This window comes from Sprattus sprattus (genome assembly GCF_963457725.1).
Source record: "Sprattus sprattus genome assembly, chromosome: 16".
NCBI classification, from domain to species: Eukaryota; Metazoa; Chordata; class Actinopteri; order Clupeiformes; family Clupeidae; genus Sprattus; species Sprattus sprattus.
Genome location: NC_137914.1, coordinates 26,211,703 through 26,229,697, shown reverse-complemented (window position 1 = coordinate 26,229,697; position 17,995 = coordinate 26,211,703). Strand labels below are relative to the sequence as shown.

At 42.7% G+C, this 17,995-nt stretch overlaps 1 protein-coding gene across 2 annotated transcripts; it reads left to right on the top strand.

The window, feature by feature from the left end:
* Nucleotides 1-502: 502 nt before the first annotated feature.
* uckl1a (uridine-cytidine kinase 1-like 1a) lies at nucleotides 503-15,658 on the top strand (the record flags this gene model as incomplete). Of its 2 annotated transcripts, none has more annotated exons than XM_080853432.1 (15): nucleotides 503-600; nucleotides 4,063-4,247; nucleotides 5,040-5,146; nucleotides 6,420-6,590; nucleotides 7,467-7,538; nucleotides 7,852-8,041; nucleotides 8,321-8,382; nucleotides 9,185-9,201; nucleotides 11,005-11,103; nucleotides 13,089-13,182; nucleotides 13,649-13,711; nucleotides 13,836-13,958; nucleotides 14,470-14,577; nucleotides 15,210-15,366; nucleotides 15,549-15,658. In XM_080853432.1, 15 exons carry the CDS (start codon nucleotides 515-517, stop codon nucleotides 15,629-15,631), a joined length of 1,617 nt encoding a protein of 538 aa, XP_080709558.1. In that variant the 3' UTR covers nucleotides 15,632-15,658. The 2 variants fall into 2 exon arrangements, with proteins under 2 accessions (XP_080709558.1, XP_080709559.1); XM_080853433.1 differs by lacking the exon at nucleotides 503-600 and adding an exon at nucleotides 2,761-2,864.
* Between the last annotated feature and the right edge of the window lie 2,337 nt (nucleotides 15,659-17,995).

The window sequence follows — 17,995 nt, the reverse complement described above, 5'->3', positions numbered from 1 at the left end:
TCGCTCATCTTCTGTGACTGTAATTTATTCCAGTTCTGGCATTGGGCCTAAGGCATCATGACCATACAGTATGTGCAACAAGAAATGTTCTAAATGTATTTTATTAATGGCAGTTCACTGATTAAACTCAATGTTTTTTTTTACCATTTTTTGGGGTGGGGGTAGGTTGCCTACGTGACTGTTCAGGTGTAACATTATAGAAAGTTATACATAATAGGTGAAGTCATCTAATAACATAGAGAAAGTCGTGAATTTGCATCTGGGCCTAAATCTGGGAGCCAACGATTTTCTGCGCCAGCCGCCTGTGTTATGTAATGTTAGTCTGACGACCCGATGTGGTCCCATTTTTGCCAAGGCGTGAACAATAGCTTCAGTGATCATTGGAGTTCTAGAGATCATTAGAGTAGGTGTGGTTTGTATTCTAAACTCTTCGATCAAGCTGTCAGTTTGGCCCTGTGACTTTATAAACTACATTTCCCAGAAAGCACTTGGAGTACCGCGGCCAAATGTCAGTATGTTCATGGCGGTGTCGGGGATTTACAGGGAATGTCGCATCCTGCAGATGGACAGTGGGAAGAAGGGCTCCTCTGTTACAGACAGGTATTCAATGTAGCTAATGCAGAACAACAGATCATTTACTCCTCCATTAAAGTAGCCGTGTAAGGTCACCACTACGACCTGTGGCGAAATTGTGACGATGCTCCGTGAGTCATTGGTTGTAACCGCGTGATGTTTTTCAAAACTATGATATGACTGACATTAATAATTCACCAGTTTGTAAGTTCTGAATATCATTGACAGTACATTTTTCTGTACAACACAACAATGCAACCTATTTATTTCGCATAAGGTCGAGTCCGCTTTACTTATAGGATTGTTAATAGGCTGTAGAACTCTGACTGCGCATGACTGAGTTGTGTCTTGTAGCTTTTGCAGTGCCATCATGTCTGTACCTCATTGGGTAGTTACACCAGAGAGAGTAGACCTGCCTTTACAGAATGCCTATTATAATTTAGATTCATTGACCGAAAACATAATCATGTGTCAAGTATCCTTGACAGAATATGTGTATCATTAATAGTACCCCGCCACACATAGGATTATATTGGATAGGATAGGATTAGTGAACATGGCAACTCTGTCTGGGTCCAGGAACAGACAGCATGTGATATGTGCACCTCTATGTCCCCTGCTAAATGGTCCTGCTTCCATTAAATGCACATTTTAAGTATTTTCTGTCTAATTTAGTTCTGACTGATTATTCAATTTTGTGTAGGTGCCTCTCTTCCAATTTAGGTTACTACAGTACTTTTCTCACTGTACATTATGACTGTTGTAATGTCATAAGTGGTTAGTTTAGATATTCATCTTCGCTCCGGGGTCATCCTTTTGATCCTGTGTTTCATATCTGACTTCCCTTTGGCCCTACCTACATTTCGTATTGGTCCGGGATCAGTGGGAACCCCCCACCCCCACCCCAGCCCCTACCTCAACCCCTGTACATATCCTGCAGTAACTGCTCTAAATACCTGATCCTGCATCAGCGATACCTGATTTATAGTGTGTTCCATACTGGTCCACTAGAGGGCAATCTTCTGCCATAAGAGTCTCATAGGTGAGAGGGGAGAGTCGTGCAGGAGAGGTCAGTAACTATTGTGTCGTGGCTGACAGTGCGCAGGTCGTCACAACAGCATAGCTACTCCAAGATGAGAAATGTTCACCATGAACTTGACAAAAAAGGTTAAAGAGCTTTAAGTGTTTTGCTGAAAAGAACATTTCTCCAAATGCTATAAACCTGTATCATTGCACAGAGATGCAATACATTTCCTATCTCATTTCTATCTCACATGCAGTATGGTACAATGCATAAACTGACCCAGAGGAGATAGCCTACATAATAGTAATGCTCTGTTCTAGCCTAGCTGTTAGTGGGGCAATAGCATAGAAATCCCTGACACTATGCTGTATTGTTATAATGTTTGAAATTAGGTTAGCTACATGGTTATAGTTGTTTCTTCAGACAAAGAAAATCCCCTGTACCTGTGGATGTCTCATGCCTCGCCCTGTTGCTCCTTTCACTGACTTGTTCACACTGTCTCTCTCTCTCTCTCTCTCTCTCTCTCTCTCTCTCTCTCTCTCTCTCTCTCTCGCTCTATCTCTCTCTCTCTCACACACACACACACACACACACACACACACACACACACACACACACACAGTCAGACACATGCTAATCAAACACACAGACACGCGTGTGCACACCCACCCCACACGCGGAGGATCAGGAGGAGATGTTCTCTCCCCTTCATGTCGTTATTTATAACACTTATCACCTGCCACCGATCCCCTTTAAGCCCCGTCTCACTCCCATAGGCTCCTGGGCAGGTGAGGAATTAAAGGAGAAAGGCAGCAGGACTGGAGCCTGGAGTCCATTATCTCAGAGAGAGAGAGAGAGAGATAGAGAGAGAGAGAGAGAGAGAGAGAGGGAGATTAGGAAAGGGCAAGAGTTGCTGTGTCTGAGGTGAAATGTCAAACAGATTCAGGGCATTCGTTGAAAGATAAGGATTTCCCCCCCCCCTGGCTGTACCCTCCTGTTGGTCATTAGTTGGACTATTATTTGCCATTTGTGTCTTGGTGACACCAATTACGACGGGGTTCCTGTTTGTTGGGGACTCTCTACTGGATGTTGGAGATCTGCTGGTCGGGTCTGTAGAGGATATATCAGGATATTTGATTTGTTGGGACTGCTGAGTGTCAGCGATGGAAGGCGGTCGGCAGCCCTACTCGAGTGCACATATGACCACACTACCTGGCTACACAAGTGCCAGGATATCTGGGTGCTGGCCACTGCATGCTTATGGAGGGTATGTGAATATCTATGATTCGTGAAGAAGTTTGCTTGTTACTCAACTGTGCTATACCTTTGACCATCTTATACTCAGAGAGTAATCATATTTCTCATATCATAAGCAAAGACCAATTAAAAATAGTGATGGGAGAGATTTCAGAAAATTTTCAGAAGATTTTTAGGAAGCTGAATGTTAAGCATTTCCATTTTATTCAGAGGAACAGATGACTTAAGTGACTGAGTGATTCAAATTCTTCTTTCTATATTCATGTTGAAATATATAAGTTGCAGAGTACTCTGGGTACAGTAAGGTCTTAGAAATCCTCGTCCTAGAAGTCGTGTGATCAACAGCTTTTGCGTCAGTGTCTTCTGAGTCAATGTCTTTTGCTCTGTTTGTTTTTGCTCTGCCAACTGCACGTGTTCTCTGAGGCTCACGCAACAGCTAATCGAACGGTAAAGCTCATTTGACGTGAAGGGTAAGGCAAGGAACCAGGAAGTGAGTGGCAGTTGAAACAAGGCCACGATTATGTAATGACTGACTGGGATTTGCGGTCTTCACTTCCAGCATGAGGAGCACTTTAGTTGATGCACATCTTTTGGATGTCTTCCACAGGCCGATAAGCAGAAGAGAGCTGTCCATCTTGATTGATCTTCAATGGAAAGACCTTTTCTGCTGGTCTGATCCCCTGGGATATGTAGTTTTTTTTATGAATTATGTATCATATTCCTTACCCATCCACTTTCAATGGTAATTGACAGACCTACTTCAGGAACTCCGAGATATATTTTGAGATTGTGGTCATAATACTGATGCACACTATGCTGATGATGCATCATCGAAAGTTATTTAGTGATCTTCAGGATTGAGGATGCATGTGAATCACTGGAAGCAGAATGACATGCACTTTGTGATTGCAGGTGGTTTGGTGTAAAATGTTTTCTGCCCATCAACTCTGAGTTTAATAGCATGAGCACACTAAAATCACTGCCTACAAAAAAAGAGGGGAATTGGCCCTTTATTCCCTCATGAAGAATACATGTAAAAGAGACCCAGAATGACCACAGGTGCTCTGCTGTCTTGAAGGATATACTGGAAGAGACATCTTTGCATGTGTTTTCCTTGATATTTTAAAACACCACCCTCCCACAACACATGGCTACTATACGTGTGACATTTAGCCATCATTTTGTTTTGTTTTTTTGTGATGTCACAGTAGCGGTGGCCAGGACTCGCTGGCGCGGCTCCTCCCCCCGATGAACACCCTGCGCAGGAAGAGCACGTCTCAGAGTAAGACGGAGCCTCCGTTCCTCCGCACCGGCACGCGCACCATCTACACTGCCGGACGGCCACCATGGTACGACGAGCACGGAGCCCAGTCCAAAGAGGCCTTCATCATCGGTGTGTGCAACATTTGTGTCCCCCCCCCCCCTTAGCTCTGATGCTCCCAAAATCAAAGGGCTTTCGTTTTTGTTTCAAGGAGAGAGAGAGACACTATAACACTATAGAGTTACTATTGTGTATTACTATGCAAGTATACACTAGCTATTAATGGGAGTTCAGTTGAACAAATACTCACTCATGTTGCTTACATTGACTTTTGTTCAGTTTTCTCTGTATAGTCTACTAATAATAATAAGTGATGAGCAATAATAAGTTGAGGGACCATATAGCTTAAATGTTGGTGTAACAGCTCGACATTGCTAGTGTTGTTTATAGTTCCCTCCCATGTCTGATGCGTGGAGCCTCCCCCACTGGGGTGTAGAAGTTCTCAGGAGGTTCAGCTCCTGCGTGGGGTTTCTTCCCACCCAGGCTTTGTTCTGTGCAGCAATTTGAGAAGGTTAACTTGAAGCACTGGGGATAGACTCCTACACAGTGAACCTGAAACTCTCATCTCTGTGCAGAGTGCAGGATTACCATCTGTGGAGGTTCCTTGAGGAAAAAAGAAAGAATCCGAATCACTTTCATACACCACTTGTTGTGATGCATTATTTTGTATCACACGCTCTCAGTCTGATACTCAATTAGAGTAATAATTAGACTAAGAAAAATGAGAACTTAAGGTTTGGGGAGCTCACCAGGGATGTATTAAATGATGGACTTTTTTTGACTGCAGCACAGTGTGCATGCAGTTCGTATTTGGCATGAAGCTGTCAAACTGCAGCCCTTAGTGTTCTGCCTGTGTGTGTGCAGGGCTGTGTGGGGGCAGTGCTTCAGGGAAGACCACAGTGGCCAACAAGATCATAGAAGCTCTGGATGTACCCTGGGTAGTCCTGCTGTCTATGGACTCCTTTTACAAGGTCTGCCTATCTATGTGTGTGTGTGTGTGTGTGTCTATGTGTGTGTGTGTGTGTGTGTGTGTGTGTGTGTCTATGTGTGTGTGTCTGTTTTCAGGTGTGTGGTTGTGTGTATAGGCACTAATCTGTGAATGCCTGTGTCTTGTGTGTCCATTGCCTAATCATCTGGGTCAGTTGTTTCTGAATAGGGCCAGGTAATCTGCTGTCTCTCTTCCTGTCTATTAATAGCACAGCAGAAAGCATGTGGCCCTGTGCATGGCTCACCAGACAGCAAGCAAATCTCATTCCTCCCGGTGCTCACTTTAGTTGGGATAAGAGTAGTTGTAGTTGTAGTTCCACGTTGATGGAACAAACTGCCTAGCACTACCAGAGCAGGGGCGTCCCTCTCTACCATCAAGAAGCTCCTGGAGGGGGGCACTGTGGCGCAAGCAGTAGCCCCGACCACATTTGGGCTTGACGCTCATGGAGGACACAGGTTCGAATCTGGCCTGATGTCATTTCTCCTGTCCATTCCCCCTTCTCCCTCTCATTTCCGGTTCCACTCTTAACTGCACTATCAATTAAAGGCATAAAAGCCCAAAAATAAAATCTTAACAAAAAAAGAAGCTCCTGGAGACCCAACTTTTCAGAGAGCACCTCCCTTCCTAACTGGCACCTTGGCTTAACTTGCACAAAAGCAGTAACAGTCCCGCACTTCTTTTCTTTCAATGTCGTTATCTATTTCTTAAAAAAAAGTAGTATTTATTGTTACACCAGGTTTTATTGCTCTTAGCTTGACTGTTCTCTCCCTTGTACGTCGCTTTGGACAAAAGCGTCTGCTCAATGACTACATGTAAATGTAAATAAGAGGAACAAATTCACTGTTTACAGATAGAATAAAAAAATAAATTAAAAAATACAATTCAATGATTTTGCAGCACTCCTTATCAAGATACACGAAGAAGGAATTTCACTTCCACAAAGGATAGGATTTGAAAACACATGTAGTGCATCATTAGGGGCTTGTACTTTGTGTGTTTCGGAATGGCCGAATGCTTTCCCATGTTAACACACAGACACGCATACAAATATAACTTTTAAAAATATAACTATAACACATTTCCCAAATGCCAAAAACAGTTTTCACTGATGTAATGTTATGGACTCCATTGTGATCCACAGTACGCAAAAGACTTTTTGGCAACTATATTTTCAATGTAAGCTACTCTTTCAGTAAGAGCTGTGTGACTGCAGTCTGCTGTGGAGTTTGAGTGGATCTTATCTGAACCCTCCACAGGTTTTGTCTCCAGCGGAGCAGACGTTGGCTGCCAGTAATGACTATAACTTTGACCACCCTGGCTCCTTTGACTTTGAGCTGCTGGTGACCACTTTAAGGAAACTCAAGCAGGGCAAGAGCGTCAAGATCCCTGTGTATGACTTCACCACCCATAGCCGCCAGAAGGACTGGGTCAGTGCATTCGTATTTATATAGCATGTTAGCACCTATGGATTAAAGACACTATTAGTAGAATATTAGTAGTAGTATAGTTACATATGTAAGTAAAATATATTGAAAAATATTTTATAAAAACAATACAATTAACATTTGTTTGACATATAACAGTCATAACAATTGTGAAACCAGTGTAGCATATAATAGGAAATGCTAAGTTTTAGTGTTGAGTGTTCAAGATCAGTGTTGAATGGGTTCTCCTAATATTTTCCGTTTAATCATCTCTATCATACTTTTATATTTGTCTTAAGAAGTAAAGTGACAGTCATGACATTTTGTATGCCAAAAAAGACTAGATTTCAACAGACATGTAAATGATGGACATTTGTGTATTACCTGTTTAAACGTCTTAATAAATCATCTTTATCTTCATGTTGGCTTTTAAAGAGCTATTTCACTGCTGTCTGTAGGTGTGTGTTCAACAAAGGACACTTCACTTCTGCTATATCATTATCAGGAATAATATGTTTTGGCTCTGACAGCTTTGCTTATTTAAACAGCTATGCTTATTTATCCTTTATTTTATTTTATTTAATTTATTTCAATTCTTTATTGTCTTTCCTGTTATTGCCAAGCATATTGAGTTGCACATGTGCATTTTTTTCCCCATAATATTGATATTTCAATGTAAGTGTCAGAAAAAATGTTTTCTCAAATATTTGTCTGGGTTTTCTGTCAGACAGAGACTTGCCTCTGTTAATACACCTACAGCTCAGTTCACCTTATTCCTTAATGTACATTTCCACAACCCCTCTCATTTCTGTTCAGCTTAGACTTGACATTTTGAGTTGGATACTCACGGATAATTCTCACTTCATTTTGGTCTTTCAGAAAAACCTCTATGGTGCCAGTGTCATCATCTTTGAAGGAATCATGTCCTTTGCTGATAAGGAGCTTTTGCAGGTGAGAGACCTTTGAAATTGTTTCGATTTAGGCTCGTCTTCTTCTCTTCTTCGCTGTGGCTGTGCTATTGAGATAGCTTCCTGGAGAAGCCTCTGTGCATCTCTAAAGAAAGTATACTGGGAGAGGGAGGCAGATAAGGAGAATAGGCAGAGAGGGAAGGCAGTATTGAAGAAAATTAAACTCTGGAGATAGAAGAGAGGAGGAGGGTCGCTCTTTTTCTGTGCTCTTATAGCTGATGCTGTGAGCAGCTCGGTTTAATTTTATGTATGTGTTGTCTGAGATCCGTATGTCACTTGTGTCCTGCTGTTTGTAGCTCATGGACATGAAGGTCTTTGTGGACACAGACTCGGACATCCGTCTGGTACGGAGGCTCAGGAGGGACATCATGGAGCGTGGGCGGGACATGGAGGGTGTTATCAAACAGTACAATAAGTTTGTAAAGCCATCGTTTGATCAGTACATCGAGCCTACAATGAGATTGGCTGACATTGTGGTGCCACGTGGTGAGTCTCCCTCACTTCTACTGTCTATGCACTATTGTTTTGGTTTTCACTGTTTGGCCACTAACCAGTATCAGTAGTACTAAGTATTAATACCGGAAACAACATCCTCAGCTACTTTCTGCTTGTTAATGTCTCTCTATCTTATTATTATTTATTACTTGTAACAGCATTACTTATTTACTTATTCCTGATTACTCTGCATTTCTCATGCTTACTCTCCCATGCTCCTTACTTCTCTCTCCCCAAAACCCCAAACATCCACACAATGCACATCACCAGGTGGGGGAAACAATGTGGCCATAGACCTCATTGTCCATCACATTCACAGTCAACTGGAGGAGGTGAGCATGGAGCATCATGAGAAAACACTGGGCTGCCATAGGCACTTCACGTAAACATAAACAAACACTCTCACACACCCAGGGCTCGCAAAATTGCTAGCCCAGAAGCTGCCAATCAGAAATGATTTCACAAAAGCATAATCATCCTTTATTCGTATTTTCTGCCCTTTTCACTTGCTATTTGGAGGGAAAATGTTGAACACCAAATGCTTATTATTTACTCTCTCCTTATAAATGATAGCATCACCAAACCAACCTTCTGTGTTATCATAAGATGTCATGGTTACCTTCCTATCAGGTGAAATAGTAAGCTCTTGAAGTAAAAATGCCTAAAAATGTTCCAGCCATCTCTTATGAACTAAACTTAACTAAAGAGTTCCCCTCCATGTTGATTAGAGTAACGTGGCTACAGTTAACAGGAATGTTGTGAGGTATCAAGAAGCTAGACTAATGCTACATTGCATATTTCGTCTTTTTCTTTCTACGGTATTTCTGTATAATCAGTAGTTGGCAGTAGTAGTAGTTGCTTTGTTGTTTTAAACAGTCACTACAATGCAGTCCTCCAGTTTCTCAAACATAGTGATGACTTTTTTTCTATTAATATCTTCCTTTCTACATAAAAAGATTTGTCTTTTTTTATTTGGACTAGTCTAATTCATTTCAGGCAACCAAAACACACACACACACAGAGAGCATAGATACATTTTTATCCTACAGCAAGTAATTTTATCTTTTGCTCAATTTTTCACTCTGTCCTTTCTTTCTGTCTTTCCGTTTGTTGTCTCTCTTGCTCTTAATGCAGCGTGAACTCAGTGTCAGGTAGAGTAGAACCTTCCTTCCATCCTCCCATCCTCCCTTTCTCTCCTGTGTGTCATCTCGTCTCTCCCCCATAAGCCTTCAGTTACATCAACAAAATGAATCAAGGACACATTTATCAGGGGCTTCCAGTTGTAGAAAACGCAGTGATTTGTTTAGGCAATCATGTGGCTTCTGCAGCATGCGTACATGAACACACCGTTACCTCAGCCAGAGACACACAATACATACATGAACACACCGTTACCTCAGCCAGAGACACACCAAACATACATGAACACACCGTTACCTCAGCCAGAGACACACAATACAAACATGAACACACCGTTACCTTAGCCACAGACACACCAAACATACATGAACACACCGTTACCTCAGCCAGACACACCAAACATACATGAACACACCGTTACCTCAGCCAGAGACACACCAAACATACATGAACACACCGTTACCTCAGCCACAGACACACCAAACATACATGAACACACACTAACCCCAGCCAGAGACACACCAAACATACATGAACACACACTAACCTCAGCCAGAGACACACCAAACATACATGAACACACACTAACCTCAGCCAGAGACACACCAAACATACATGAACACACACTAACCTCAGCCAGAGACACACCAAACATACATGAACACACACTAACCTCAGCCAGAGACACACCAAACATACATGAACACACACTAACCTCAGCCAGAGACACACCAAACATACATGAACACAGCGTTACCTCAGCCACAGACACACCAAACATACATGAACACACCGTTACCTCAGCCACAGACACACCAAACATACATGAACACACACTAACCTCAGCCAGAGACACACCAAACATACATGAACACACACTAACCTCAGCCAGAGACACACCAAACATACATGAACACACCGTTACCTCAGCCAGAGACACACCAAACATACATGAACACACCGTTACCTCAGCCAGAGGCCTGGTGTGCCCAGGCAGTTCAACCTGGCAGCATCTTACTGACAGGTGTTTTTGAGACGTTTTGTTGAAATATTTGGAGGCCATTAGTCAGTGTCACCTTCAGGTCTGAGAGAAGCTTTACTGCCTCAGACAGTGGAATTGCAGCAGTTGGTATTGTGTTTGCACCCCATTGTTCATTGTTTGATATTTTTTAAAAGTCTGTGGCTGACCTTGCCTTGGAAATCCACTAGCTGAACTTGTTAGATAGAAGGACCCCCCCCCGGTGTCAGCCATCAGCTCGTGGAAACAGACTTTTGTTGCCTCATTAAATGTCAGCCTTCAGATCTTTCTCCGGGAGTCATTCTGCTCCCGTGATAGTTAGTTTCCTGCTCCTCCTTTTCCCATTTTGTTTTCAGAACTTTTGTGAGATGTTTTCAGTGGAATCTAAAACAAAGCAAGGCTCTGAGCTTGTCTCTAATGGCTTTTATTGTTTTCTTCTTCTGATGTACTCATTCACTTGCAATCACCTACACCCACACACACTCTGTCTCTCTCTGTCTCTCTCCCTCTTTCCCTCTCTTTCTCACTCTCTCTTTTCACACACACAAACACACACACACACACACACACTCACACACACAAACTCGCTCATATCCATGTATAATTCATAATCATTTATACACCAACACAACAAACAACAAATGTTCATTCTCCTCTCACTCACTCAAACACACACACACATAAACACAAACACACACACACACACACACACACACACACACACACACACACACACACACACACACACACACACACACATAAACACACACACCCAAAACACAACCTAAACCCACAGGGCAGTTCTGGCCTCGGCCCAGCAGACGCAGCCCCTGCCCCAGACCCTCAGTGTGCTGGAGAGCACCCCACAGGTGCGAGGCCTGCACACCATCATCAGGTCAGACTACACCTCTCTGTCTCCGGCTTCCTTTCTGTCTTTCTCACTTCACCTTTTACTTCTCCTCTTCACCTTTAAATCTCTCCACAATTTCTCTTCAACCCTGTTACCTTAATTACTATATAATGTAGATCAGAGTTTGTCATGTACTTATATGGTATTTTTTATAGTAATTGTATCGTATACTACCGTTCAAAAGTTTGGGGTCACTTAGATATTGTCTTATTTTTCAAAGAAAAGCACTGTTTTTTTATGACATTAAATTAATCAAAAATACACTCTTTACATTGTTAATGTGGTAAATGACTAGGTGGAAATATCTGGTTTTTAATGAAATATCTACATAGGTGTATAGAATAGAGGCCCATTTCCAGCAACTATCACTCCAGTGTTCTAATTGTACATTGTGTTTGCTAATCGCCTTAGAAGACTCATGGATGACAAGAAAACCCTTGAAAACCCTTGTGCAATTATGTAAGCACAGCTGAAAACTGTTTTGCTGATGAGAAAAGCTATAAAACTGGCCTTCATTTGAGCTAGTTCAGTATCTGGAGCATCACATTTGTGGGTTGGGTTATACACTCAAAATGGCCAGAAAAAGATTATTTTCATGTGAAACTCGCCAGTCTATTCTTGTTCTTAGAAATGAAGGCTATTCCATGCGAGAAATTGCGAAGAAACTGTACATTTCCTACAACGGTGTGTACTACTCCCTTCAGAGAACAGCACAAACGGGCTCTAACCAGAGTAGAAAGAGAAGTGGGAGGCCTCGGTGCACAACTCAGCAAGAAGACAAGTATATTAGAGTGTCTAGTTTAAGAAATAGACGCCTCACAGATCCTCAACTGGCAGCTTTTTAAATGGTACCCGCAAAACGCCCGTGTCACCTTCTACAGTGGAGAGGTGATTCTGGGATGCTGGCCTTAAAGGCAGAGTGGCAAAGAAAAAGCCATATCTGAGACTGGCCAATAAAAAGAAAAGATTGATATGGGCAAAAGAACACAGACATTGGACAGAGGAAGATTGGAAAAAAGAGTTCTGGACAAATTTAAAGTTTGAGGTGTTTGGATCATACAGAAGAACATTTGTGAGACGCAGAACAGGTGAAAAGATGCTGGAAGAGTGCCTGACACCATCTGTCAAGCATGGTGGAGGTAATGTGATGGTCTGGGGCTGCTTTGGTGCTGGTAAAGTGGGAGATTTGTACAAGGTAAAAGGGATTTTAAATAATGGCTATCACTCCATTTTGCAACGCCATGCCATACAGCGCTTGATTGGAGCCAATTTCCTCCTACAACAGGACAATGACCCAAAGCGCATCTCCAAATTATGCAAGAACTATTTAGGGAAGAAGCAGGCAGCTCGTGTGCTGTCTGTAATGGAGTGGCCAACGCAGTCACCAGATCTCAACACATTGAGCTGTTGTGGGAGCAGCTTGGCCGTATGGTATGCAAGAAGTGCCCATCAAGCCAATCTAACTTGTGGGAGGTGCTTCAGGAAGCGTGGGGTGAAATTTCTACAGATTACCTCCACAAATGAATAGCTAGAATGCCAAAGGTCTGCAATGCTGTAATTGCTGCAAATGGAGCCTTTATTGACAAAAGCAAAGTTTGAAGAACAACATTTCCAACCTTGTCAATGTCTTGACTATTTTTTCTATTCATTTTGCAACTCATAGTGTGAGTTTTCATGGAAAACATGAAATTGTCTGGATGACCCCAAACTTTTGAACGGTAGTGTATGTTGAGCTGTTTTGCCGCTGTGATGCAATGTTTCCATTAGTCTGAGAGGGTCAGTTAAGGTGAGAGAGGAGCGCCTATCTCCTTTGATACACACACCTGCAGGAAATGTATTTCTCTCTCTGCATTTTATCTGAAAATTCCACATTTCCTTTTTCCTTACTGAATTCAGCAGATGCACCTCACAAGGGACGAGTTACATTCTATCACTAACTCTCTGTGGCTCTCTCTCTCTCTCGTCCACAGAAATAAGGAGACTAGTCGAGATGAGTTTATCTTCTACTCAAGAAGACTAATGCGCCTTTTGATAGAGCATGCGCTGACCTTCTTGCCATCTAAGGTGTGTGTAATATGCCTGTGTGTATGCGTGTCCGTGTGTGTGTCTGTGGGTATATGTGTGGCTGCACAAGTGCAACTTTGTTTTTTAGTGTATTTGTTTGTCAATGTTAATCGATGTGAGTTTGTTGTAATGTAGCTGCACATTTTAAGTGTATATCTCTTTAACACTTATCAAACAGACTATTTTCTCATATTTCACACCCATCGGCGAGGTCCTGTGTTATTATAAGAAGATCAAAGTTGGTCCTACCACACACAATACTAATTATAGCCTCAGAACCAGTGGCTCTTGCTATTGTTCTGCTGACCTGGGATCATTTATTATGCATGTTTTGAATTAATTAGTTAGATAAATGCAGAGTCATGTGCTTTGAGTGTACTTAATGTTGTAGTGCGGTGTTACAGCACGGTCAGGATGATGAAAATGAGATCGTAATGAGATCGTAACTCTGCTTTGGTTTCTTCAGCCGTGCACCGTGCAGACTCCACAGGGCCAGGAGTACGATGGGAGGAGCTTCCATGGAAAAGGGGTGGGTCTTAGTCCAGTGTGTGAGTGTTTGTGTTTGTGTGTGTGTGTGTGTGTGTGTGTGCTATCCATGTATGTCATGTCTTGATAATAGGTGTTGTAGCCTCATACACATTTGTTCCCCTTAGATAACAGGTGTGTCCATTTTGCGAGCAGGGGAGACCATGGAGCCTGCTCTTAGGGCCGTGTGCAAAGACGTCCGCATCGGGAAGATCCTTATCCAGACCAACCTTGACTCAGGAGAACCAGAGGTAACCAGTGGCCAGGCTCAAAGGAAATACTCTGCAGAGTATGCCACATACTAAAGAAATGTTATTTGAGATTGCGAGTAGGCTACTACTATTACTTGGGGGTTGTCATACCAATTTAGATTTTGCTTGTCTATGACTTGGGTAGTCTTAGTCTTTCTATATCGGTGTGTATACTGAGACAGAAGACTGTTGCTTGTTCTTGGAACAGAATTATTAGCTTTCAGTAAGGTGGTGGCTGCATGCCAGCTTTAGCATGTTACAACAAAATGTGGCAACGGTTGGGAGTAAGATAATACTGAGCTTTTAGAGTAATGAACAGTGACAAATGTCTGAGATGTGTTATCTTCATCCTTTAGTCCTCTTTTCCTGCCTCTCTGTTGCCCCTTTGACTTGGTCTCCATGGTAACCAGGAGTTCCAAGGGCTCACCACATCTCTGTGGTGACCAGGGTTTCCTCTTCCTCTCTCTGTCTCCATAGTAACAGCCTCTTTACCATCCTCTTCCTCCCCCAGCTTCACTACCTGCGCCTGCCTAAAGACATCGGCGAGGATCATGTGATTTTGATGGACAGCACTGTTTCCACTGGAGCGGCTGCCATGATGGCTGTGCGCGTGTTGCTGGTGCGTCACGTCTCTGCCGCCCATCTGCTTTACAGGCGTTTAAGCCCCTAATGAGCTGCTGTGTGCAGCAACAGCTGTCGGTAAAATAGGAAACACCGGCTTTCACTCTGTTTCACCTGAATAGTGGACTACTTCTAGTCAGTGGCAAACTTGCAGAGATTTATTCTGTGGTATGATTTATCTTCTTGTCTCACGTCACACTGTGTAATATTCAATATGATGACACCATGACTCTGAGGATTATCTATTCTATGATTCTTAAAACTACTTCATTACTTCTCCGAAACCTTTAATAGTGAATCATAATAGATCTTCAATTAATATGCAGTCTGGACATGCATTGACCTTTAGGTCACTATGACCAGCGACATGCACAAGATGTGGGAAGATAAGTTTTCGATCATACTATGCTCATGTTTTGTGTGTTACAGGAAATAACTCTACTATTGAGTTAACTATTGTAAAGGTTTGAGCTGTTGCTTTCCAGTGAAATAACAAAGTCTTGGGAATGACGACTTAAAGGGCAGTGGCTGTGGCCCCCTGGCCTAGCATGTCTAGCGTGTGACTGTGTGTAGCTGTGCTCCTCTGGGACTGTGTGCACTGTGGGTTAACTGGCTGTGGTGCGTCTCCAGGACCATGATGTGCGGGAGGAGAACATTCTTCTGGTGTCTCTGCTGATGGCAGAGCTGGGAGTCCATTCAGTGGCCTATGCCTTCCCCTGTGTCAAAATCATCACCACCGCTGTTGACAAAAGTATAGACAACCTTCTCCAGGTCATCCCAGGAATAGGTGAGTTCAGAGGTCCAAGGGGACAGCAAGCCTGCCCCTTCAGTGGTTCTGAATTCAACTTATTCCAAACAAGGATGTTTCTGAAAGGTTCAACAAAGGGTTCAGTCCCTGAGCAGAGCTGTCAGTAAAATATTCACCTCTTTGCAACGCACAATTATGAGCATGTCGTCTTTTTTTTGAAGGGGACTTTGGGGACCGATACTTTGGAACGGACGGAACAGCAAAGTGGAGTGATGATGATGACCAGGAGACGCCCAGCTACTGAGCCGGCTGGTGGTGGTGTGCTGGTGAGGAGGGCTTGGCTGGCTAAGGGGGGGGTGAGGGATGTAGACATTGGTATTCTGTACAGAGCAGCCCCAGTGAAAGGCTGCACTTCTCAGCCAGTGCTACCTGCCTGACAGCTTCTCCTCACACACAGGAAGAACACTGTCTTGCAAATGAGATCACACCTCCACAAATGCATACCTTCTCATAATGACTGTGTATCTGTGGTGGATGTTTTGATGTCCTCATTTTGCTTTCCTCAAGTGTGCAAGTTGTCTGGTAGATATCTTTATTTTTAGAGAGGGTAGGACTATGAGTTTTTTGTACCTATGCAGTTGTTATGATCCCAGGTTTGGCCTGCAGCCAGTTTGTCATATTAAACCAAAGTGCAACTCATCGTTGACTAATTAATTGTACTCAATAACCTCATTATTACTCTATTCTCTGTAATATCACTCTTAATAGTATCTTAGTCACACTCAGAGTACTGTCTCAAGCTGATGAAAACCCAACCTGTTAATACTTTGGATAAATAAATAATGAGAAACTCTCTCTTCCTACTGATGGTTACTATAGTTACAGTCCCCCTTTGCTTAACGCACATGAATAGATCTTTGGGAATCCCAGTAGAAGTCTTTGGAGGGGAAAGAAACAAGGAGACGAAGGGGAAATATTATGTCTGCCTCATAAGTCCCCCATAGTGAAGTCAATGGCGGAGATGGCAGGAACAGATATATTGATTACCGGTTGACAGGAAGAGTAGAGCCTAGTCTCCTTCTGAGTGTGCTCGTGAGCCGCTCCCTTTCTGGTTGTCCATTAGTCAAGCCTGTACTCTCTCTGTGCTGCTCAGACGTACATACCTGTAATTACATATATGTCTCATGAAGAGCATGTTACAGAATGAGAAGCAGGAACACAAACAGTGAAGACAGTGAAATAAACTGCTTTTGAGTTTTATTCAGGACTCTCTTCCATCTCATACATCTTCATGTTAGAGTCATATGAGTCATATTCCCGGTAACTCATGGAGGGTGAAGACTGGTCACTTTCAGATAAGCTGCAAGTTTAAATTGATTATGCTACTGTATGTGTAGCTGATGAATAAGAACTTGTTTTTAAATGCACATAAAACACTTTGGGGTTGGGTATTGGGTATCGACCCAACTACAGTTACACACAGCAAAAAACCCAAAGCACCACGGAAATTAAAAGAGGTATGAAAACCTGGCCTTAGAAAAATCTTGTCTAGAAAGGCAGCATGGAGTTTGATATTTTCAAGGTGTGCCACAATCATTTCAGTAAACTTGAAAAAACGCATTTCAGGCTAGCTGATGACCTGGAAATAGGCCCCGTGATGGATGCTGACCGGCACAGGGTTTGAGACTACTGCTAAGGGCATCGCTCCTGTAAGAATCACTTTCACCACAAGGGGGCAGTCGTGCTCACTTGACTTTTGACCATTTCTGGTTACCATGCCTTCTAAACCGCAGAGGCAAAAGACGAATTTGCGTAGGGAAATAAGACTTCCAGTGTTTACATGGACTGTCGAGGAGCTAAAAACAATCATGGTGTGTTGTCTATCTCTGGCTTGCATATCTCAAGTTAACTGAGTGTCTGAAAATTAACTTGATTGAGCCGGGGAAGAACCTATTACTTTTTATTTCTTTTATTACTTTTTGCTCGATTCATAAATGGTAATAAATGTTCGCATACGTGCATACAAATCTCTCCATTAGCTCACTTATGCATATCCACTTTCATCCCAAGTTGCAAATATTGAAGCACATTTATGCAAATGATAACAAGTACAGTTGTTTTGCAGTTGGCTACATACTGCATGCAATTTGTAAAGTATTGGCCTGGGCAGGTCAACGGCAATACTATTCTGTGCCATATCCTTTTTGTAAAACCTACCAATAGCCTTTAGAAATGTTGCCATAATAGAGGCAAAGTAATTGAGGAAAAACTCTGAGTCTATCCCTGTGGCCACTGCTCCATAGCCAGCATAAAGATAAGCAAGACAGGTAGACTACATCTTCGGTGAGTAGCCTACATGCAAGGTAACACAACACTAAACAATGGGAATCTCCATCAGGAGGTCTAGAACGTCTGCAAATGGCCAGGTATTTTACTGTGTAGGATGATGGTTGCTGTAGCGATCTGTTGCTAAGAATTCAATCGAGGGTGCTCTCAGTCTCAGTTCTTCAATTTGCCCAAAGCAAGGACACTTCCTGTAGCCCGACTGAGTTGTAGTAGATGTAGTTGCACAAGAATAGGCGACTAGGCCTACTTCAACCGCATTCCTTATGAAAGGTTTGGCTACTTAATAACCGAGTATTAAAGCTTATACAGCTGAAGAAAGTCA